Below are 25092 nucleotides of genomic sequence, written 5' to 3' on the forward strand. Positions count from 1 at the left end.
GGCACTTGATGGCATATATCACATTGGTAGATGTGCAGGTGAACGAGCCTCTGATAGTGTGGCTGATGCGATTAGGCCCTATGATGGTGTCCCCTGAATAGATATGTGGACACAGTTGGCAACGGGCTTTGTTGCAAGAATAGGTTCCTGGGTTAGTGGTTCTGTTGTGTGGTGTGTGGTTGCTGGTGAGTATTTGCTTCAGGTTGGGGGGCTGTCTGTAAGCAAGGACTGGCCTGTCTCCCAAGATCTGTGAGAGTGATGGGTCGTCCTTCAGGATAGGTTGTAGATCCTTGATAATGCATTGGAGGGGTTTTAGTTGGGGGCTGAAGGTGATGGCTAGTGGCGACAGACTCCAACGAGAGACTGCTGAATTGGAATTAATTTGCAAACTGGATACAATTAACTTAGGCTTGAATAGAGACTGGGAGTGGCTGGGTCATTACACAAAGTAAAACTATTTCCCCATGTTATTTCCCCCCACACCCCACCGTTCCTCAGACATTCTTGTTAACTGCTGGAAATGGCCCACCTTGATTATCGCTACAAAAGATTTTCTCCCCCCCACTCTCCTGCTGGTATTAGTTCATCTTAAGTGATCACTCTCCTTACAGTGTGTATGGTAACACCCATTTTTTCATGTTCTGTGTGCATAAAAATCTCCTCACTGTATTTTCCACTGAATGCATCCGATGAAGTGAGCTGTAGCTCACGAAAGCTTCTGCTCAAATAAATTGGTTAGTCTCTAAGGTGCCACAAGTACTCCTTTTCTTTTTGCGAATACAGACTAACACGGCTGTTACTCTGAAACCTGCTTGCTTAATGTTACTGAGGTGCATGTATAAGCTGCCTCTCCTTTTATATGTACACATAATAGAGGTGAACTGTTTGAAATATTCCCAAGTGAAATTTGAGAGCACTTGAAACTTACTTGTTTGGGGGTTTCAGTGCACATTTACACCACATTCATCAAAAGGGTGACTAAAGTTCACAAATCTTATATTTTTGTTCTTGTACAAACCTGGAACTTCCAAATAACTCTTGGGAGGGAAAGAGGTGTGAATCCATGTAGACTGAAATTGAAGAATGTATTTATATTGTATTCTTTGAAAATTATTATATATGTGCTAAGAGTTATGGTTTATACTGGTACAGACTATAGCAAAGAAAAATACCCATGTTCTATGCAGCTGTAACATGCAGTACAAACTATTTTTCTATATTAAACTGAGTTCTAATTATATGCTTATCCTTCATCGGTGGGATTTTTGTTATAAAGATTAGGAACTGTGATCAAGAGAATGTGAAATTCAGCTTCCTTTTCAAAGTGAATATGTTTCATTGAGTCACAATAGGTAACTAGTGCAAATTGGGAAACAGCAAATAAAATAAATAAGTAAATGATGTGAATATCTACTATTTACAAAACAAGTCAAAATGATTCTGGTCTGTTATTAAACAGCAGATAGAGCATTTACTTACTTATTTTTACTTTAATAGCATGCATATTTTTCCCTTAACTGATATAAATTATAATTATTATGTTCTGTTTGTGCAGATTCCATTTTGTTATGAGCAAAGAACATGGAAAGATAATCACAGCAATACGGGCAGTTAAGTACAAACACACAAATCATCAACACTCTATTCTAATTTGATGGGTGTAGGAAGTTTTGTTAAGGACTGAGTAGGTTGCATTCTTCCCCTCACTTTCTAAGAACTGAATACCCAGAATGATGTTTTGGGCGCTATGCTACTGGAGATTCCATCTTTCAGATGAGATGTAGAATTGAAGACCAGACCACTTATCATCAGTTAAAGATTCTGTGGCATTTTTAGCAAGAGTAGAGGTAGTAAAAGTAGCTTTTGTGTGTTACTCAAATTCTAGCTTAATTTTATTCTGCATACCTGAAAATTCATATATAGTTTCAGTTGGACAAGTGTTAACTTCATGTTGCAAACTTTTGTGTAGAGTTCCTTTGAGCTGTTCAGTAGCTGTCATGTTCTATTTCAGAGGCAGCTGAATTTCAAATGTTTATACTATTTATTTCTTATTTGTGTGTTTATATTATTTATTCACTATTTGTATTATTGTAGCATAGGAGGCATATTAAGCATTGATTATAAGCATATAATTCTGATATATGCAACTTCTGAAATGCTTTGGGAGGATTCCTCTAGAGAAAATGAGCCCAATAAATCACTATATTAGCTCTACATTCATTTAACTCAACCTTAGATAGAAAATTGTTTTGAGAAGCAAAGTTGCCAGTTCTGTCTGTAGTAATGGAGTTGGTGATACTCAAAATATTCCTTGATGTAAGTGGAATCTAGATTTCAATTGTCGTGAACTTTCTGTTTTATGCTAAATAGTGTGATATGATTCTGATTCTATATACTGCAGGCCAAGAAGCAGTCTTGCTGAAGTTGATGAGGCACTGTTTTGCTTTTAAGGAAGCTGATCAGCGAGGCTGGCTTCCTTTGCATGAAGCTGCAGCACAATTAAACAAGAACATCCTAGAAATAACTCTGAAAGGTAAAGAGTATTCTGTGCTCCTCATTTGAAAGTTTTACTAAGTCAGTTTTGATGATTAGTTCCATTGCCAATGTGTGCTGTTCTCCTGGGTATCTTTCAGCTTCAGACCCCATTGTGTGGGAGCAGACCAGTCTGAAAGGGGAAACTCCTCTCTTTGTAGCAGTAGACAAATGCTTCTTAGACAATGTCCACTTTCTCCTGCTCAGTGGCTGCAACCCTAATGTTAAGAATGAAGAAGGAGATTCTTCTTTAGTTATAGGTAAATCAAATAATTTTTATGGTGGGGGGAAATTTTATTCATGTCTTTCACTGCATGAAAAATTTGTTTTGTATCTTGCAGTCTTTTGTTGTTGACTGTAAAGTCTGTAAAACTTTCAGTTTCCAGAATTTTATATATTTCCATTGGCCAAGAGAAAGACAGAGGAATACTTTGTCATTTATTTTTCTTTCCAGTTGGTATCAATGCTTTAACTAAATCCCAATCCATTCTAAGGACTAACATCCACAAAAGACCAGAAATCCAGTTGAGGACCTGTCTATACTATTAAACAAGTTTCCTCAGACAGGTATGACTGTAGTGTATATGAGCCATAACTAAACAACATATTAGGAATGGTGAATCAGTTCAGATAAAATAAGAATTTGCACAATCTTTCCCTCAAAACGTGAACCATGCCTTTTTTTTCCCCCAAGTTCAAAGAAAGTTTAGTTAACGTTTTTTTCAGAATCCCTCATTTGTGCTTGCTTTTGCATTTCTGGGGGCTGGCCAGGATTGGAAAATGAAGCGTTACTTATTGTGAGAGAGTCCATTTACCCCTTTGGAGGTCTGAAAGTATCTCATAACTTTGGAGATTAACCACCTCATTTCTTCTAGTGATGAACAATAGATACTTCCTCTCTTCCAGCATCAGGGCTATTTGGTGATGTCAAGTGATTTTCTGCATATCAGGGACTTGTTGGCTACTAGAGCTCAGCTATTTCAGTCTCCAATAGGTGGAGAGTCAATATCTTTGACAGCTAAGTAGAAAATTTAAAAAATGTAGTAGGCTACAAAGTCCTATGGGAATTTCTAGGTCCACACCAGCATATGAAATGTTGTGGACTCTTGCTCCTTTGTGCAATGAGCTGTCCCTTGCAGAATCACAACAAAGCTAACTTCTGCAGGATTTCCAGCTGGGGATTGCCCACGCTGCCAAGCTGTCACATGTAAAGCAGACCCTGCAACTGCTTCTTACCCCCCATAAAGGGGTTGAGAGTGAGAGATAAAATTTTAAAAAGGGAAAACATAAAGTTAAGAATTTCTTTCTCAAAGATCCCTCAAAAGCAAGGAGGTCCAGATGACCCTCCTCTTCCCAAGGCATTCTACATGGCAAGGGTTCAGCAGTCTAGGTGGGACAAGACAGGTCCTCCCCTCAAAAAGGGTTCATGTTGCCTTCTTCTGACTTGATCCTAGCTACCACGAACAAGCAATGACCCTGCTGAAGGGGTGCTGGAACAGTTTGTTTAGTGGTGGTCCCAAGAGCCATTGAACTAAACTGTAAATCCTGTATATCATAGAAACTACTTCAAGACAGGAGGTGCTGCCGCACCCCCAGTACCCTACTGCCAGCACCTATGCCCTGCTGTCTGAACCTTAGAAGGGTGCTATGAATTTCTTGTGTGTGCTCAGAAATTCACATTGTTGGAGTGGCTGTTTTCCTGCACAAGGGCCAAGGAACGAGAAAAGTGAAGAAAAAACATTGTGCAACATCCAAATCCAAGTGGATAAGCCATATAGACAGGGAAACTTGCTTTCAAAGCCAACTACACTAGAGAGACAGTTGCATCCTTGGCTGAGGTGGTGTACACCTCTCTAATGCAGCCACCTGGGTTACATGTTCTCCGCTGTATAACCTATAGTATTTAGAGAATGTAACAGATCAGATACTGCATCATTTGGTAAAAGTGCTGCAAGCAACTGTGGGGCACTAACCTCCCTCCTTTGTATGACACTACTCTGCTTTTTAATGGTATAGAAGATCACAGAGATAGAGGGAAGTATTCCCTATCTATTAATTCTCTTTCTTAGATATCTCTGTGTATAAATAGAACAGCTGAAAGCAGAGTAGAGGCTCTTCTGGGCAATTGCACTCAGAAACAATAGTGTATAGAATATTGTTAAATAATATTTTTAAATAGCTGATGTTTCACCTATTATTTTACAGCAATTAAACATGATTTATATGAAATTGCCTCCCTGCTGATAAGGTTTGGAGCAAATGTAAACTTGCAGTGTGTCAATAAGAGGACAGCTTTACATGAAGCAGCCAGACTAGGCAGGAAAGATATGGTGAACCTTCTGCTTTGTTCTGGAGCTGATCCTGATCCCCGCAGTGCATATGGGCTCACTCCCCTAGCACTGGCTGCGCAGATTGGGCATACAGAAATTATGGAAATTTTACTGCGAAAAGGTGAGAGTTTATATACAATTTTTTTTACAGTTCATTATGTTGGTTTAATAACTGGTGGTTGTCAGAAAGATCCTACAAAGTTCTTTTATTCTTTAGACTAGATAAGGGGTTGAAATTGCACAGCCATATGTGTTGGCAGAAAATTAATTATTTCAAAATGTGAGTAAATTAATCCTCCTCCCATTAAGGACATGAATAATTGTCTGGGCAGTGGCAAAGTAGAATTGCTAGCTCCCCTGTCAGTACAATATTACCTTACCAAAATAAGGTTTTGAGTGGAAATGGAAGCCTTGTGACATTCTTACTACTAACATAGTGGACAGGTATTAATATATACAACCTAGTATATAAATTGATGGTTTTATGTGGAGTGTTTTAGAATGAATTACACTGGTCACTTTGTATATTCAAGGGTATTCACGTTAGCACATAGGAATGACTTTTTCGGCACAGTATCCTGTTTTGGTTTGCTCACTACAGTACATCTTTAATCACCTGAAGAACTTAATTCTTACAAAATACAGGAGAAGCACAGCAGTTAAGAATTGTTGGTGTCATTACATAATCTACTAAATTTCAATATTCTTCTAAGACATCCATACTACATTATCTTTTCAAATCATTATTATTTCTACCCAGATCCCTTAAGTCTTTCAAAAGTTTTGTGGTTAGAATGCTATTAAACTAATCATTATATGACATGAACATATAACATTTGTTACTAAAGGGATACCTCCAACTAAAGGAGTTTTGTGACCAAGCAACATAAATGCATAAACACAACACAATGGAATTTTTTAAATATATTCCTTCCCAAAGAGAACTGAAGGCTAAATCTACCAGGCCTTTGTTTACAGTTACAGAGACCATGTTCATTATGAGTTTACAGTCTTCAGCTAACACTTCATCCTGTACTGTGGCCTAGACTGTATTAAACTGAAGATGGGGGAAAAGAAGATAATTGCATTTTCTTTTCTTCTTGATTGCCATTAACTTTGCCATGAAAAAAGTGTAAATGTCATCTTAATGGGCCGCTTCACTTTGAATGGTCCCTTGCAATATTTGTGCTAAACAATCTGTACCACGTGTATTTAGCTGTAGCACTCTGACTACATTTCCCAGACCTGAAGAAGAGTTCTGTGTAAGCTCAAAAGCTTGTCTCTCTCACCAGCAGAAATTGGTCCAATAAAAGATATTATCTCACCCACTCTGTCACTTTAAACATCAAGATTTTATTCTTAAGACAGTAACTTTTGTCTCTCCTTCATAATGTTGTTTCCACAGATCTACACTGTAAAAGCATGTCTCTGGCCTTGTCTACTTGAGAAAATGTTGTAATATTTAAACTGAACCACTATGATAGAGATTTAACCATTACTAGCTGGCCTATGACTTGTGTTTGCATACACCAATCACAAAGTTGTGGTCAGCATTGTGTCAGCTAATGAAAGCATTTCCAATCATGCTTAAATAAAATAGTATTTACTCATCTAGACAAGCCGTCTCTGGAAGTGAGTGAGACACTTGGGGTGGAGGATTTTATCCCCCTTTGTTCTGTAATACTGGAATGAAGGGGATGCATGCAGTCCCCCACAATCTAACTGCCTTGAAATGGGTTCCATCAGCATGTGACGGGGCACACACTGTCACAGGGTGTATCTGCGGAGGCATGGGAGTTGTGGGGGGCAGAGGCCAGCAGAAGCTCTCTGTGAATGAGGGGGTGGAGGGGCAGGAGGGGGAACAAGGGGAGCTACTGCGACTCAGTGAGGAGGGTGGAGAGGTGAGGAGTCAGTTCCAAACTGTGAAGGGCATCTTTGCAGTTCTTCAGTGGCTGGTGCCCTGTGCACTGAACACCCTCTCTGTCCCTGCCCATGTGCTGGTGCCCTGTCTCCCACATGTCCCTGGCACATGTGACCCTGTCCCTTCCCTGGGCTAGGTGCCTCTGCTGGGACCTGCAGTGGCTGGAAGGCAAGGAAAGAAGAGCTGTTCCTACCTGCTCCCCAGCAGCAGGCCTGATTTCCTGCACTGCAACAGCCACTCCAGCTCTTCCTCTGGATCTTGGTCTTGCCACTGCCCCCAAACCCCGTGCCAGCCCAGTCCCACTCTCACTTTTACAAGATACAGTGGGGGGTGGAAGCATACATAAGCCCCCCCGCAATATTTCCATTGCAGTGACAATTCCCCCTCCCCCAAGTTCCTCAACCCCTGGCAGAGGTACTATATTCAAATAATATATTTGGGAAGTGAGCCTTTTTCAGTTTATGGCCTCTATGTCTTTCTGTTGTAATGAAATGTATCTCACTCCCTGTCAGGTCTCTATTCTGTTGCTTTGTACATATTTAATTTACCCTTACATATGTTTGTTCTCTGCTGAATTAATTGCACTGTATTTAGTCCAAAAAACAGCTACTCATGTAACAGAATAACATTCAATGCAATCTTCTAATTATGGTGTTTCATTATTATGAAGATTTATATTACAATAATGCACAAAGAGCAGGGGCCTTACTGCGCTAGGCAATGTACAAACACATAGGAAGTTAAGGATGCTACCTCAAAGGATTTATCGTGAGAGAAAACACTGGCTATTGCTCTAACATTTATGTTTCATGAAGAGTAGAAGTCACAGTTCTAAAGCAATTGGGAAGTTAGAGATACTAGTTGTTACTGGATATTTACAGTAGCTGCTGTGAAAACCCTTGTTCCTTCTTCCCCTAGGTGCTGATGTCCTTTCGCAGGCAGCTGATTGTGCTTCCATATTATTTGAAGCTGTTGGAGGAGGAAATCCAGATTCACTGTCTCTTTTACTAGAGTATGGAGCTGATGCCAATGTGCCAAAACACACAGGTCACTTGCCTATCCATAGAGCTGCATACAGAGGACACTTTCTGTGAGTTGAAATGAAATAAATATTTGAAAAGTAAGAATGAATAATGATAAATAGGTTCTGCAAAATATGTACATTTAAAGTTTATACAAAACTTCATGAGTCTTCAGTGCCTGAATGTATCAGGCCAGTCCAGATAGGCTCTCCACTTGCTTCATTTGGGGAGAAACATTTAACCGCTTACATCTCCTCTTGCGTCCTTCATAAAAATTCTTATTCTTCTTTGAATACTGGTCCCTATGCGTAGTCACTGTGGGGTGAACATGTGCTCCATGCACCACGATGGGAAATGCTTCAGTATCAATGTCCATTTGGTCCGCACCTGTGCCACTTTGTGCTGTGAACTAAGGACATCAGGGGTGACACAGAAAGAACCACCACTCCGGTTCCTTTTCTACTGCTCATGCTCTGGAGCAGAGCCCTCTTATGTCTACAGCCTTCTAGCTTCATCAATCCATTCTCTCTAAATATTGTAAATGGTTGTATTAAGTTTTACTTGTTAGTTCGTAGATTCTTAAGTTGTAGTTAGTTAGCAGAGATCAGGTTCCCACCCCCACCATTTTTATTCCCCCAGTATTCGGGGCACTTATGCCCAAGGTCCCAGGCTTCAAGCCTGGCCTTGTCTGGCCTCCTGTCTTCCCAGTTAGCAATCTGCAGGAGAGTTGCCTCTACTGCCTAGGGGAATCTTACATCCTGTCAAAGTGTGAGATCTGCTACTCTGTCCCTGCTCATGCGAGCACTCCACCACCACTGTCCCGTCTCCAGACCCAGCCATCTATCAAGAACTCATTTTGAAAGGATGATTGAGAGATATCAACCAGTCTTTGCAAAACCACTCTCTCCTCCCTTTTGGTCACTGTCTAGCCCAGAGGTGGGCAAACTATGGCCTGTGGGCCACATCCAGCCCGGCCCGGACCCTGAGCTCCTGGCCCGGCTCGCCCCCAGCCTCTCGCCTTCTGTTCCCCCTCTCCTGCAGCCTCAGCTCACTTCATCGCCAACGCAATGCTCTGGGTCGCCAGGCAGCGCAGCTGCAGAGCCATGGCCTGACCCGGTGCTCTGTGCTGCGCGGCGGCGTGGCTGGCTTTAGCTGGGCGGCACGGCTGCCTGTCCTGGCGCTCTGGGCAGCACAGCTGTAGCTCCACCAGCCACTGGAGCTCCAGGCAGCACGGTAAGGAGACAGGGAGCAGCAGGGGTTGGATAGAGGGCAGGGGAGTTCGGGGTGGTGGTCAGAGGGCAGGGGTGTGGATAGGGGGTGGCGCAGTCAGAGGGCAGGGAACAGGGGGGTTGAATGGGGGCAGGCGTCCTGGGGGGGCAGTCAAGAAGGAGAGGGGGGTTGGATGGGGTGGCGGGGGGGCAGTCAGGGGACAGGGAGAAAGCGTGGTTGGATGGGGCAGGGGTCCCAGGGGGCAGTCAGGAATGAGAGGAGGGGTTGGGCGGGGGTTCTAGGGGCAGTCAGGGACAGGGAACAGGGGTGGGGTTGGATGGGGCTGGAGTCCCCGGGGGAACCGTCAGGGGGCAAGAAGCGGGGGGCGGGGGGATTTGGATAGGGGGCGGGGGCCAGGCCATGCCTGGTTGTTTGGGGAGGCACAGCCTCCCCTAACCGGCCCTCCATACAATTTTGGAAACCCGATGTGGCCCTCAGGCCAAAAAGTTTGCCCGCTCCTGGTCTAGCCCATTTACTTCTGTTGTGGCAGCATCTAATTTCAGGGAAATTAGTCTTAGACATCTCAGTAGGCTATACCATTGAGTTCCTGACTACCTCTTCTCCAAAACCTTGCTTCCTGTCCCTCTTCAGGGACCTCTCTCATAATAGGCTTCTCCAGGAGGAAGTGGACTCCCTAATCCACCTAGGTACCTCCTCAGCACCAGGGTAAGGGCTTTTACTCGGGTATTTCCTAACCCCAAGAAAGAGGGGGAGTTGCAGACTCATTCTGGACATCAGGCAATTGAATGTCTTCATCTGTCCCTCAAGATTCAGGGTGATTACCCTGGCTTCTATGATGCGCTCCCTGAATGAAGGCTACTGGTTTGTGGCTCTTGCTTTAAAGGGCTTTTATTTTCATATAGATATCTACGTGGTGCACAGGAGATCCCTGTGTCCCATGGTAGGCTCAAAGCACATCCAGTACAAGGTGCTGCCCTTTAGATTTTCAGCGACGCAAAGGATTTTTTACAAAGGTCATGATGGAAGTGGTAGCGTACTAAGGCTGGCAACACCACCGTATATTCATCTGTCTAAATGACGGGCTCCTCAAGGAATGGCCATATAAGGAGGTGCAAGAAGCAATTCTGCACTGCTAGACCTATGCCACTCCTGAGAACTTCAAGTAAACGTACAAAAGTCCGCATAAACTTCCACAATGACTAGAACAATTATTGGAGCAGTGCTAGACTTCCATGCAGCCAGAGCCTACTTCCCACAAGACAGATTCCTCATGATTAGAGACCTCAGTATCCAGCTTTGCCTCAGTCATCAAATGACAGTGCAATCATACTTGGTTTCCTAGGACTATGACGGCATCCGTCTATGTGACTCCCTTTGCTGGGTTTCACCTATGCAGTCTCCAGACTTGGCTACAAGGGTATATGTTCCAAACAAGGACTCCTTTGACAAAAGAATCAGACTTCCTCTCACTGTCTGAGCATCTCTCACCTACTGAGAAAAGAGGGACAATGTTTGTGTGGTGGTTCCCTTTACTCCCAGCCCACCCATAAAGATAATCATGATTAAGGCTACGTGACTTCCGCGACCTCCATGACTTCAGCCAGGGTCCTGCCGGGACCCCTGCCACCTGGAGTGGTGGGGTCCCCCGCAGCTTCCCAGTCCCTATGGGCAGCGGGGGATCTCTGGCAGCTCCTCAGCTACTGCTGCCAGCGGGGGAATCCCCCGGAGCTCCCCAGTCCCCATGGGTGGCAGGGCATCCCCAGGAGCTCTCCAGTCCCCACAGGTGGATGGATCCCCCACCTGAGGGGGAATCCCCCAGAGCTTCCCAGTCCCAGCTCCCAGCCACGGGGCAGCTCAACCTTCCCATTTTGTCATGGACATTTTTAGTAAAACTCATGGACAGGTCATGGTTTCTGTAAATTTTTGTTAATTGCCTGTGACCTGTCCATGACTTTTACTAAAAATGTCCATACAAAATCATAGGCTTAATCATGATAGATGCATCCCTATTAGGCTGGGGAGCAAACTTGAATGGATGTATAGCTCAGGGCTCTGGACTCCACAAGAGGCCACACATCACATTACCCTTCTCAAGCTTTGAGCATTCCACACAGTGTGCAGCAGTTCCTGCACTTCAACCATTGCACTCATATCCAGCTCAGGTCAGACAACATGACCATGGTTTAATAAATAAACAAATGGGGGAAGCAAGGTCCACACCACTCTGCAACTCTGGAACTGGTTCACCCAGCATCAAACCTCCCTCTCTGCAGTGCACCTGCTGCGGTTTAGGAACTTCCTAGCAGACAGCCAAAGCAGGCAATGTCAGAAAGATGTCAGTGATCCAATGGATTTTTAACCATTAGGGATTCCCATCTTGTGACCTCCGTGCAGCTCATGAAACCAAAGTCTCTAGTTTATTGCTCTTAGGATGCTCAAGGGTCCTGTTCCAGAAGGGATGCCTTCCTAGTGCAATGGTCAGACCTGTTGATGTTCAAGCCTCATCTGAGGATGCTTCCTTCAGTCCAGCAATCCTGTGATCTGTGGCAAGAGTTCTTCCTTGCACCCACCTCCTCAACAAGTATTGCTTGGGAGTCTCCTACAGTGAATATCCATACGGACCAGCACTCATAGAAGAAAGGAGGGGAACTTACCTTGTAGTAACTGGAGTACTTGGAGATGTGTGGTCCCTATGGATATTCACGACTCACCCTCCTTCCCTTCTGCTTTGGATAACTCGTGGTAGACTAGGAACTGGAGAGGTGGTTGGACCCTACTGCCTCTTACGCCCTCAGCTTGCAGCATGAGCCCGTGCAGGCATGGACCAGTGGACACTGCTATTGAGGGACTTCTGGTCCTGGGTGCACCTACAGCAAATACTCACAGCTCAACTCCAGTTACTGTAAGGTAAGTAACTTTCCCTTATTGTGCTCTAACTGGATGGTCAGGTGAGTTAGGCCAGAGCTGTTCCATATTTTCTCCTGATATACCTGCAGAGAGGAGGACCAGATTTAAAAACAATTGCACTTGGTGCTTTAAACACATTAAACTGTCACACATACCTGTGGAATAAGGATCACCTTCTGTAATAGAGCCGGACTCACCTGGCGGCGCCTCCTGCTGGTTGTCCTTGGGAATTAGCTCGTCAGCCTCTGGAGTGCCCTCTGCCATCTGGTGATCTGCCTTACCACCGGCCCCAGTCCCTCCCAGGACCCGGTGCCTCCTCCCACTGGGGTGCTGCCCCCTGGCAGTAAACCCCAACAATCCCTGAGGGTCTCCCCTCCCCGGGGAATCCCCACCTCGCCTCAGTCTTGGCTACTGCCAGTGATGAGCTGCCAAAATCTTAACAACGGGTTCCCTCCTCCCCCCATGAGGGGGTCGTTGCCCACCCCCGCCCCCTGGGACCCCTGCCCCATCCACCCCCCCACATTCCTTGATGCCCCGCCCAGGACCCTGGCCCCATCCGCCCCCCTCCCCATCCCCTGACTGCCCCCAGAACTGGGCAGGAGGGTCTCGTGGGCCTCCGTAGTGGGTGCCCACCCCACCCCTAAGAACCAAAGGCACCTGCCGGGGGGCAAGGTGGGGAGTCCCGGAGGTGCTTACTGGGGGAAGCTCCCAGGAAGCATCCGGCAGGTCCCTCTGGCTCCTACGGGCGGGGGAGCATAGCTGGGGGGGAGCAGGAGGAGCGGCTGCTCCCCCGCTGATCACATCAAAAGTGGCGCATTAGGTGCTGACTCCCTGGGTGCTCAGGGGCTGGAGCACCCACGGGGAAAATTTGGTGGGTGCAGAGCACCCACCAGCAGCTCCCCACCCTGCGCCCGGCCCTAGATCACCTCACCTCCTCTCCGCCTCCTCCGCTGAATGCGCTGCCCTGCTCTGCTTCTCCAACCCCCGTCCCCACTTCCCGCGAATCAACTGTTCGGCAGGAAGCCGGGGAGGGCTGAGAAGCAGGCGGCGGCTTCACACTCAGGCCGAGGGTGGCGGAGGTGAGCTGGGGTGGGGAGCGGTTCCCCTGCGCCCACCCCCCCAGTTACCTGTGCTGCGCGGGCAGCTGTCCTCGCGCCCCCCGCCCCAGCTTACCTCCGCATCCCTGGGCCTGAGCGGGAAGCTGCTGCCTGCTTCTCAGCCCGCCCCAGCTTCCCGCACGAACAGCTGATTCGCGGGAAGCCTGAGGGGGACGGAGAAGCAGAGTGGGGCTGTGCGTTCAGGGGAGGAGGCGGAGCGGAGGTGAGCTGGGGCCGGGGGGCGGGGCGGGGAGCTGCTGATGAGTGCTCTGCACCCACCAAGTTTTCCCCTTGGGTGCTCCAGGGATGGAGCACCCATGGAGTCAGCGCCTAAGGCGCCACTTTTGGCCAGTTAAATTTAGAAGCCCTTTTAGAACCGGTTGTCCCTCACAGAACAACCGGTTCTAAAAGGGCTTCTAAATTTAACAACTGGTTCTAGTGAACCGGCTCCAGCTCACCACTGGCTACTGCCAGTCATCGCTTAGCCCTGCTCCCTGGGGCAGACTGCAGCCTGACTGGGGCTTCGCCCAGCTGCGGCCGTTTCCCCAATCAGCCGAACTTTTCTTGCTCTCAGCCCTGGCTCTCTCGCAGGGCTGGCTTTTAAGCCCCACAGGGCAGGAGCGGGTAACCACCCTGCTACACCTTAATTTTACAGATTGGGAAACAGAGGCACTGGAAGGGTTGGGTTGCTTACAGTCATACAACTATTCAGTGCCCAAGTCAGGAATAGAACTTGATGTCTTAGGTCCCAGACCACAGCTTTTAGCTACTAGTAACGCTGCATTGTGGTCAACAAAAGAGGGGCTCTCCCACTTTCTGTAGGTTACCGAAGAGTGGTCTCTACAGACTTCTCCAGACTGATGGGATGGAGAAGTTCTTCTCTAAGGGGCCATGATGTCATTCCATTAGATCAAAAATGGGGAAATGGAATGTTCCTGAAAGACAAGAGGGAAAGACATAATATTTGATGCTTCGTCCTGTAGTTTGGAAATCTGTAGGAGTCATAGCTGGTTATCATGTAATTGTCAGAGGTTAAGGCCAGTGCAGATGTGTAGTATGTCAGGATACTAGTTTGGTAGTAAATGAACAACACTGTAAGCAAAGCAGAACACAATTCTGTGACCCAGCTAAGATGCATGTAACAAAGACTGCAGCACTGAGAAACTCAAAGGTTTGTACCAGAGAATAGATAGATATATATTCCTTCTTTTTTCTTTCTCCAGAGCTTTAAAGCAATTAGCTTCAGTTACTGATTATGCTGCCATTAAGGAGAGTGGGATAAGTCCAGTTCACTCAGCAGCAGCAGGAGCACATCCTCAGTGCCTTGAGTTTCTCCTCAAATCTGGGTTTGATGCCAATTTCATGTTGCATGAGAGGGTTTGCAAAGGCTATGATGACCAGAGGAAATCAGCTTTATATTTTGCTGTCTCAAATGGGGATATTTGCTCAACTCAGCTGCTTCTGGATGCTGGAGCCCTGCCAAATCAAGATCCCATTAAGTGCCTCCAGCTAGCCTTGAGAATGGGCAACTATGAGCTAATCAATCTACTGCTTCGGCATGGGGCCAATGTAAATTACTTCTGCAGAGTGAATACGACGCATTTCCCCTCAGCTCTGCAGTATTCTCTAAAAGATGAAATCATGTTACGAATGTTGCTGAATTATGGTTATGATGTGTACCGCTGCTTTGATTGTTTTCATGGAGACAACATTCATTCCCCATATGCCTTTGAAGGATGGACTCCTTCTGTTATCAAAGACAACATGGTAAGTACTTCCCTAGGAATTTTATTTCACTGTTTTGCTGCCACTATTCTTCTAGAAATTAAATAAATTTACTTTTTATTGATGTGTTATAATGAAATATAGTTTGCTAATATAGCATGTTTGGGATTAAAGTACTATATAGACTTTATATATAAAGGAAGTAGTAGACAGAGTTCTGAAGACAAGTTGTGGTAGTAAATTTGAATGTGAAGCCTTGTTTATGATAACAAATTATTACAATAAAATAGTTTTAAAGGATCAAAGTCCAGACAATGTGAATTATGTGAATGCCAGTCTGGCTACCTTAAAAACAGCTTTTATCCATGAACTCATAGTAAAGAGCAGACAAGAATATAGTTCACACGTGGTGATCCAATATGCAGATTAAAAACAAATATATGCAGAAAAGTCTATTTTAAACATGAATTGCAAAGAAAATATACTATTCTTTGAGTGATGGTCTCTGTGTATATTCCACTGGAGGTGTGCACACGCTCCAGGTACCTGAGACCAGAGGATTCTAGCTTGCAGTGTTGTCTGTTCCTGCACCCTTCTTCTCCTCATGTCCCAAAATGAGGGCATCAGAGGTGGTGTGTATGCACTGCCTTTCCAGTTGCTTCCTGCAGCCTGTGGTCTGGGGCAGAACTCTCTTGCTAGCTGTAGCATTAGTTAGCACTCTTCTGCTTCTATTTGTAATTATCTCTAAATAGGTATTAGATAAATAGTTTTTATACTTAGTGTAGTTTTAGGGCTTGTCTACATGAGGACACTTCAAAAATTAATCTGAATGAACTAAAGGTATGAATTAAAAGTGGGTTAATTAAACTGCACTAACCGCCTGTGTGGAGATTCGCATTCAGAATTAAAGTGGCCTTATTTCATTTTAGCTTTGTTTTTTTTGTTTTTTTACAATGAACATTTAGTTTGTGGGAAACTGAGGTGTGACTCTACCCCATACTAGCCTGCTGCAGGCTAACTGTCCATGTAGACTCTGCTGATGCTCATTAACAGTTTGTTAGCTTGCTTTGATCTAGTCCATTTCATAGAGGCCTAGATCAAAGTGAACTGATGGACTGTTAATGCACATCAGCAAGGTCCACATGAACAGCTAGGCCTTCTCTATGCGGCTACTTTACAGCGCTGAAACTTTCTTGGTCCGGGATGTGAAAAAACACACCCCTGAGCGATGCAAGTTTCAGTGCTGTAAAGTGGCAGAGTAGAAAGTGCACCAGTGCTGGGAGAGAGCACTTAGAGGGCAGGGGGAGGTTAACAGCGCTGGGGAGAGCTCTCTCTCAGCGCTGGAGCCACTACTACATGCTTTAATGTTGGTAGTGAAGACATACTCTTAGTCTGCAGCAAACTAGTGCAGGGTGGATTCAGACCCCCGTTTGTCATTAACAAATTGTTCATGTAAACAAGTCCCAAATTCATTTTGGAAGTGAATTAACCTAAAACAAATTAAGGCCACTAGAATTCTCAATGGGAGTGTCTATATAGGGGTTTAATGCAATTTAGTCCACTTGTAATTCACACCTTTAGTTAATTCAGATGATCTTTCCTGAATGTCTCTGTGTAGACAAGCCCTTACCAGTTCAGGGCTTAGGGGGTCCTCTCCCTATTCAAACCACTTCTTCCTCCATAGTATGCCCAGGATCCCAAGATTCAAAAAGTGTGCATCTTGCTGTCAGGCCTTTCCAGTCAGTGATGACCACCTCAAGTGTCTCTACTTCCTCAGGGAAGCCCACATCCCTTTGAAGTACAGCGTTTGCTGATCCTTTCATAGCCAAACCTATCAAGCTCTTGAGTATATACTTTGAAGATTCGTAATGGATCATGCTATGAGGCCCCAGTCTGATCCTGGCCTATCAGACCCCCCTGTACATTGGGCAGAGGAACCAAGAAGTGCCCTCTAAGTATGGTGGTCTCTGGCTTTGGGACTGATAGTAAATTAAAGGACTCTTCCAAAGAGGGACATGAAGAGAGTAGTAAACACTTGCTGAGAAATAAGAAGGCCTCTGACACCCTCCAAGTTGGGTGAGATTCTGTGCCTCAGTATGGAAGTCTGAGGAGCTCACAAGCACAGTATCAGTCCCCGGGCTCTGAAGGGAAGAAACCCCCCCCAAACAGATGCTAACTGTAGGAGCAGGACCATCCCTGGTACTGACTAGGGAAAAACAACAGTGGACACCTTGTACACTGATGCTACTGATGCACCGTGAAAAGGAGATGCCAGAACCAAAGACTGCAATGAGACTGATACCACTGGTGCCATGGAAAGAAAGAAGCTCTGTCCACTCTCTTGCTTCAGGGGATAGATAGCAATGTCCACAGGGGCAGTGTATCTACATGGACCCAGAATCCCTGATTCTATTGGAACCGATCCTGACAAGGGAGGTCCCTACACCATTGGTCCAGGACATGCATGAAACAGAGACCCACTCAACAGGACGATCTGCAAACTGGGACATAATAAGGCCCATAGAACCAGCTCCTCTCCAGCACAGTGGGAAATAATTTTATTCAAAATCATTCCCAAGAGGAGAGGAGGCTTGAGACCCATTCTGGATCTCAAAGAGTTGAACATTTTAATCTCTCCCATGAGGTTCAGGATATTTATGCTGCCTCCATAGTTCCCGCACTGAACAAAGGCAATTGGCTTGATTTAATTCACACATCTTGATTTAAAAGATGCTTATTTCCACATAGACGTTGCCTTGTGCACAGGAGATTCCTGAGATTCACCATGGGCGCGGACCGCTACCAATACAGTGTGCTCTGGCCTCACAACAGTGCCAGGGGTATTCACAAAGAGGCTATTGGTAGTGGCAGCCTGCCTCTGCCGCCAGGACTCATCAGTGTTCCCCTTCCTCAATGAATGGTTACTCTCATCAAATGGTACAGATGGCAACCATATCTCTACTCAGTCTCCTACAGTAATTGGGGCTTCAAGTAAAAATAGAAACATCCGTTTTAATTCCCACTTCGCAGGCTATAGACTTTATTGGGGTGACCCTGGACTTTATCAGTGCCAGAGCATACCTACCTCATGGTTACAGTCAGTTCATGAAGCTTGCCACTATTTCCTACCCTTCATTCAGACCTTGCATATCCAAATCACACCTGACAACAGAGTACTACCTCAATAAGGGGGAGCAAGGTCCACTGCTCTTTGCACAGAAACAGTCAATCTGTAGAACAGGTGTATCTGCCACCATATCACCATCTCAGCAGTGCATCTCCCAGAGGTATACAGCATGTTAGCAGACAGTCCCAGCAGACATTTCTCTAGGGATCACGAATGGGAGCTACATGAGTTGGTAGCCCAGAACGTATTTCAGCAGTGGGGATTCCTAACCTCTTTGCATCTGAGAAAACCAGGAAATGTCTGACCTACTGCTCCAGAGGGGACACATTTCTAGTTCAATGTTTGGGCCCACTGACATACGCCTTCCCATCCATTCCCTTCTTACCTTGAGTTCTGAGGAATATCAAGCAAGAGGGAGCATTGGTAATATGCTTTCTCCCAAGTGGCCAAGACAATTCTGGCTTGCCAGCATTCTCCAGATGTCAGCATGTCCATCTGTATCCCACTCCTCCTGGACCTCTTGACCCAGGACAGAGACAAGCTCAAACATCCCAAGCCAACATCCCTCCACCTAACAGCCTGACATTTGAATGGATGACAAACCTAGAAAAGGCATGTTTGGAGGCAGTACAGTCCATCCTTAGGATTCCACAGGGAAGTGCTGCATAGCAAAGTGGGAAATATTTTCAATCTGGTGCCAACGCCGCCTGATAACCCCAGAGAATTATCAGATGATAATCCCTGCCATTTTGGACTACCTTCTCTCCTTGAAAACTTCACTCCCTGCAGGTGCATTTAGCAGCTGTCAGCTCACCTTTCCCCCATCCTGTTACAGTGTGCGTTCTAAAAGATCGTCAGAACCTGTCTTCCAAGAATGAAACTACCTCGATATGGTAGTCCTAAATGTAGCCCTATTAGCATTAAAAAAGGCTCTGTTTGAACATTCACCTTCATGCTCCTTAGTCCACCTATCAATGCAGGTTGCCTTTCTGGTTGTCATCTCCTCAGAGGGTAAACGGGGGGTGGGGGGCCCTTATTGCTGATCTGCCTTATGCAATCTGCCAGAGGGACAAAGTTTCCCTGAGATTATGCCCAAAATTCACCCCCAAAGTAATCTCGGAATTCCATCTAAAGCAGCTTGCTCACTTGCTCGTTTTCATCCCCTAGGCAAATGCCACCAGGGAAAACTTGATTCTCTGGACGTCCATCAAGCTTTGGCATTCTACCTGCAAAGGACTAAATCCTTTAGGAGATCACCTAGGCCAGTGGTTTTCAAACTTTTTTCCTGGGGACCCAGTTGAAGAAATTGTTGATGTCCACGACCCAATGGAGCTGGGACAGATGGGGTGATGGCTGCGGGGTGGAGCTGGGAATGAGGGGTTTAGGGTGTGGGAGGGGGCTCTGGGTAGGGGGTTGGCGTGTGGGAGGGGGTCAGGGCTCTGGGCTAGGGATAAGGGGTTTGGGGTGCAGGAGGGGCTCTGGGTTTGTGGGGATCTCTGGGCTGGGGCACAGGAGGGGGTTTGGGCTGGGGCCAGGGATGAGGCATTTGGGGTGAAGGAGGGGCTCTGGGTTTGGGGGGGTCTCAGGACTGGGGCAGGGGCTTGGGGTGCAGACTTACCTCTGGTGGCTCCCGGTCAGCAGCGCAGCTGGGGTGCAGAGGCAGGGTTCCTGCCTGTCCTGGCACCGCGGACCGCGCTGCGCCCCGGATGCGGCCAGCAGCAGGTCCAGCTCCTAGGTGGAGGTGTGCAAGCAGCTCCGTGCGGCTCTTGCCCGCAGACATCATCCCCCCCCCCCATTGGTTCCTGGGCAATGGGAGTGTAGAGCCAGTTCTCAGGGGCAGGGGGAGGCAGCACACGGAGCCCTGTGGCCCCCCTGCCTAGAAGCTGTACCCACTGCTGGCTGCTTCTGGGGCGCAGTGTGGTGTCGGAACAGGTAGGCACTAGCTGCCTTAGCTGGGCAGCACTGCTGATGGCACTCTTAACGTCCTGGTCAGGGGTGCTGACCAGAGCTGCTAGGGTCCCTGGGTGCTAAGCAAGGCCACCCAGTGCCTTACATGCCACAACCCAGTATTGCAGTGGTTCCCAAACTAAGGACGCTGCTTGTTCAGGGAAAGCCCACGGTGGGCCAGGCCGGTTTGTTTGACTGCCACATCCGCAGGTTCAGCCGATTGCAGTTCCCAGTGGCTGTGGTTTGTTGTTCTCGGCCAATGGGGGCTGCGGGAAGCGGCGCAGGCTGAGGGAAATGCTGGCCGCCACCTCCCGCAGCCTCCATTGCCCTGGAGCGGTGAACTGCGGCCAGTAGGAGCCGCGATCGACTGAACCTGCGGACACGACAGGTAAACAAACCGGCTCGGCCCACCAGGGGCTTTCCCTGAACAAGGGGCGCCCCTAGTTTGGGAACCACTGCAGTATTGGGTCATGACCTGAACTTTGAAAAACACTGACCTAGGCTGTGTATATCCTTTATGGAATGTATGAAAGGGGAAGCAATCTCTTCTCAGACTTTCCAAATGGATTTTGGGCTACATACTGCTTTGTTACAAGTTAATTGCAATTCCTCCCTCACAAGGTGTGATGGCTCTCTCGACTAGTGCCCAGTCTGTATTGGTAACCTTACTTTGAGAAGCCCAGCTCCTGGAATTCTGTGAGACTCTGTTCACAAATGGGACTCTGTTCACTCCTTCAGGAGATCATTAAGCCATGATGCAAACTGCTACCGCTGATGGATCCTTCAACAGGGCAGTCCTCCAATTGGTGGTAAGCAAGGGTCCTTGCATCCTCCTCCTCAATGAATACGGTTTTTGAGTCACCCATAGTGGAATACACATAGGGACTATGTATATGCATAGGGACTGTGTACACTTTGGAATAGACATAGGAACCATCACTTGGAGAAAAAAGAAACATTATTTACCCACAGTTCTTTGAGTTCTTCAAGATGTGTAGTCTTTATGTGTTGTGACAGGGTCAGGCCAGATGGCTACAAGAGAGTGATCAAAAGGTAGATACATTAGTTCCAGGTTAAGCAGGTCCCATATCCCTGGGTAAGATAACAGGGACTATTCCAGAACACTCAGGAACTTTCTAGATCTAATTAAGGCAAGCAGGCTAATTAGGATACCTGTAGCCAATTGGAAAGCTGCTAGAATTAATTAAAGCTAATCAGGACACCTGGTTTTAAAAGGCTCTCACTCCAGTTAGTGAGGTGTGCATAAAGAGCTGGGAGTGAGAGGATGTGCTGCTGGAGGACTGAGGTGTACAAGCATTAACAGACATCAGGCGGAAGGTCCTGTGGTGAGGATAAAGAAGGTGTTGGGAGGAGGCCAAGGGGAAGTAGCCCAGGGAGTTGTAGCTGTCGCACAGCTGTTCCAGGAGGCACTCTAGACAGCTGCAGTCCACAGGGCCCTGGGCTGGAACCTGGGGTAGAGGGCGGGCCTGGGTTCCTCCCAGCTCCTGACTCAACACAGGAGCTTCTACCAGAAGTGAAGGTCTCTGAGCTGGTCCCTGACCCACATGGTGGATCAGCAGAAACTGCGGGGATTGTTCTTACTCTTTTTTCCCCATGCTGGTCAGTGATGAGGTTATCTGAGTGAACAGCAGATTTGAGCCATGGAAGTGGCCAAACTGAGGGCTGCTGTGAACCTCTGAGGCAAGCAAAATCCACCAATAAGTGCAGGACCCACCAAGGTAGAGGAGGAACTTTGTCACATTGTATTCCACTACCTGGCCTCCTTCTCCTCTGCTCTAGATCCTTATGTTAGGGCCACTCATAGTCAAAAGGCAACTGGAGAGGCAATCGGCCCGCACCACTCCAAATGCCCTCATTTCAAAGCACAAAGAGGAGAGGGACACAGGAATGGAGCAACAGGCACCTCTGGCAAGAACCTTTTGGTTTCAGGCACGCGGTGCGCACGCACTCCCAGGGTGGAACGCAGTTCGGGACCATACAGCGAGAAGAATTCCAGTTACCGTACACGTTTTCGCTCTGCCCTTTACTACTGATTTATAGTTGTTTTACATTAGAAGTATTAGGGCTTTCTTTGCTGGAAGACTTCAGCGAAAACCATGATCTCACTTGCCATGGAATGCCACAAAGCTGTAGCCTAAGCTGCCCCTGCTCCTGCGTCCAAACTTTAGGAGGGAGGAAGACCTGCAGCAGAGGCAACTGCTTTATCTGACATTACAATTCAGGCCTTGCAACGATCATGCCAAAGGCGGCCTCTCACAAACAGAACAAACCATGAACTGGCAGTTTTTGCTATTCAAATACTGGTTAAAAATACACACACTTGATGCAATCTTTATGAACTGTAAAGGACTAAAACAAAAACATTTTTTCTAGCTTCACAGCTCCTCTTTACATTTTTCAGTATAATACAAATGTAACATCTCACACCTACAAGTGTGGGGGCGCAGTTACCACACGTGCACATGTGCAGTTGTTCTAAACCCTTTTCCTTATTCTGTTGTAACAAACGCATGCACTGACATGCACATTTTAAACCCGCTGGTTGAACCTTCGCTTCCATGTAACTTTCACGCTGGCTTTAAACTAGTTGAGACTGAAAACTTATGCTCAAATAAATTGGTTAGTCTCTAAGGTGCCACAAGTACTCCTTTTCTTTTTGTAAAAACTTAAAGTGACTAGCCATCAGTTTTTCACATTCCGTTTGAAGCTTATTATACCCAATCCAACCTCTGAGTGATTCAGCACTCACTCACTCCTGGCTTTTCTTTGGGAATTTGTTTATGTCCTGCAGAGGAATTTGAAAAGGGGAAATGAGTCACAGAAATGTTGAATGCTATACTCTTAAATATGCTGTTTTTTTCCTCTCTCAGTTCTGTGAAGTGATAACTCTATCGTGGCTGAAGCACATAGCTGGGAAAGTAGTGCGAGTGATGCTAGATTATGTTGATCATGTTAGCATCTGCTGTAAGCTGAAAGCAGTTCTGGAGGAACAGACACTATGGCCAGAAATCAATTCCATTTTGAGTAAGTGTCCGGTGTTTAGAGTTTTGAAACATCCAAAATGCTAGATGACACTACTTTTTGGCTTGTTTATTTTCTATATTATTTTGGCATCATTGGACCAGATCCTCAAAGGTATTTAGGTGTCTAACTTTTATTGATTCAATGGGAGGTAGGCACTGACTTACCTTGGAGAATCTGAGCCAGCGTTGTCTTGTCCTGCCCATCCTTATAACAAAAATCAATTAAACTTCAGCCTGAAGTAAAATTTCCAAATACAGTAGGCCTTAGAAGAGTTTGTGATAAAAATATTACTAAGTCACATCAGTAAGAATGTGTATCATTTTGGGTGGTTTGGGAGTTCCCTAATTACATAGCAGCAGTAGAATATACCTACTGTAACTTAAATGCATGCACAGGGAGTCCACAGAAACATATACTTATACTTTATGTTGCTCAGGACTAAAAGTTTTTTCCTATACTATCGCTGTTGCAATAAATTCAGGTCTTTATATAAAGTAATTCAGTAAACTGGCTGTTTCTTTCAGATTAGACTATTTTACTCTAGTCACATAGAGCTGTTAGCGTGTCTGGCCTGGTCATTTTTTTCCCCTAGTAGCTGCAAGCGCAGTTAAAAAAAATAAATGGGCAAGGATGACTACTGTGTAAAAGTTAACACACAGTAACCCCTCCTTGTAGTCTTTTTATTGCTCTCCCACCTCCATGCCTTACTGAGGCAATAGACAACTCTTTTATGCTTTAGGCCTAAATTACCCTCTGCCAAACTTTTTTCTTCAATTAATTTATGTTTCAAGCTTAGATTCACAAAAACTAGGCTAATGCCTCAGTTGATTACACTTGCAAAAGGCCAGATCCTGCTACCCCCATGCATGTTGGGTAGAAGCTTACTTCAAGGGAGCACCTGTGATTTCAGTGTGTGTTCAGAATTAATATACTATGCAACAAGTGTTACGGTATCAAAATCTGACTAAAGTTTCTCAAATGTTGCTTGGGGCTATCATGCAAAATTGAGTATGTTGTTTCTTGTTGTTTGATTGGTAAAAGACAAATTCTCTCTTTTTTCTTTTAATAGCAAATCCACGTTCTTTGAAACATCTTTGTCGTCTGAAGATTCGGAAATGCATGGGTCATTTGCATCTGCGTTGTCCTGTCTTCATGACATTCCTTCCACTGCCCAATCGGTTGAAAGAATATATACTGTACAAAGAATATGATCTTTATGGACAAGGAAACTTGCTAGGAACCCACTAACCCAACTGCATAGAATCATAGTCCTACATTTTTGAGAGAGGATGCAAGTGGACAAAGACTATATTGTGTGCAATTCTTTTTCTCTACTGGGATTTTAGCTTCTAAAAACCAACAAGTCACTTTGGTGAAAACTTTTCTGGATAAAAATAAAAAAGTATAGTACAGAATAAGTATTAGAAAGTATTACTATTAGAAAGTATTAGCAGCCCTCTTAGCAGAAAAAGCATCCAGAAGTTAACAGACGCAATTACAGGTAATGGCAATATAATTTTAAAGTTATCTAGCATCAACGCTTAGGTCAGCATTTTCAAACAACATATAGAATGGGAAGTGTCCTTCAAGACAGGTGGGTCAGGTTGTAACTAGGAGTTCAAATTCTTCTCCCAACTTCTTTGGGTTGCAACTCTTGTTATACTTCTACATTCTGCTTCTGGTTGGAGCAAAGTACTGTCCTAACAACCTACATGGTGGTATTTCAATTTCTGACTAGAACCAGCGAGAGGCAGAGGCTTTCTTCTCCCCTCACTCCCAAGCAAGAAGAGCTGGAAGGAAGATGAAGTTGTTTGACAAGGTTTTGACTTTTCAAGGTTTGTTATTTCATCCAATTAGCCAATCCCCAGTTTTAAACAGTGAAATGGGGTTAATGGCCATGGAATTCTTTTTATGAACAGAACAGTCAGTCAGTAGTGAAACATTAGTGGGTTTTTTTATTAGATGTCTGCTTTCCTGCTAGATAGGATAGTTCCACATCTCATTCTTGGTATTTAAATGTCTTGTTACCATAGTAATTAACTGCTGGTCTACATATAATATGATCTAGAGCAATCTTATTTTTTCTTCTGAAAAGTTATTTATAAGGATGTCCACAGATGTTTGGAGTATATTTTGGCCCAGCTCCCTCAATTTCCCACCTATTGCCATATTTGGGGGACAAGTTTAAAGAGTATTGGTTGAATTTACT

The 25092-nt window shown here is 45.6% G+C and overlaps 1 protein-coding gene across 1 annotated transcript; it reads left to right on the forward strand.

Moving 5' to 3' along the window:
• The first annotated feature begins 2376 nt into the window (after nucleotides 1-2376).
• ASB14 (ankyrin repeat and SOCS box containing 14) lies at nucleotides 2377-24131 on the forward strand. Its single transcript, XM_077822678.1, has 6 exons — nucleotides 2377-2533; nucleotides 4738-4983; nucleotides 7702-7873; nucleotides 14263-14806; nucleotides 22730-22883; nucleotides 23953-24131. Exons 1-6 carry the CDS (start codon nucleotides 2377-2379, stop codon nucleotides 24129-24131), a joined length of 1452 nt encoding a protein of 483 aa, XP_077678804.1.
• The last annotated feature ends 961 nt before the right edge of the window (nucleotides 24132-25092 follow it).

The sequence above is a fragment of the Eretmochelys imbricata genome, chromosome 7 (genome assembly GCF_965152235.1).
Source record: "Eretmochelys imbricata isolate rEreImb1 chromosome 7, rEreImb1.hap1, whole genome shotgun sequence".
Classification (NCBI taxonomy): Eukaryota; Metazoa; Chordata; order Testudines; family Cheloniidae; genus Eretmochelys; species Eretmochelys imbricata.

Excerpts from the sequence above, each read along its gene's own strand:
- ASB14 (XM_077822678.1), top strand. The coding sequence starts at position 2,377 with ATGATTCTGATTCTATATACTGCAGGCCAAGAAGCAGTCTTGCTGAAG. Across the intron at positions 7,874-14,262 it reads GCATACAGAGGACACTTTCT|AGCTTTAAAGCAATTAGCTT; the intron begins GTGAGTTGAAAT and ends TTCTTTCTCCAG. Across the intron at positions 22,884-23,952 it reads AGAAATCAATTCCATTTTGA|CAAATCCACGTTCTTTGAAA; the intron begins GTAAGTGTCCGG and ends TTCTTTTAATAG.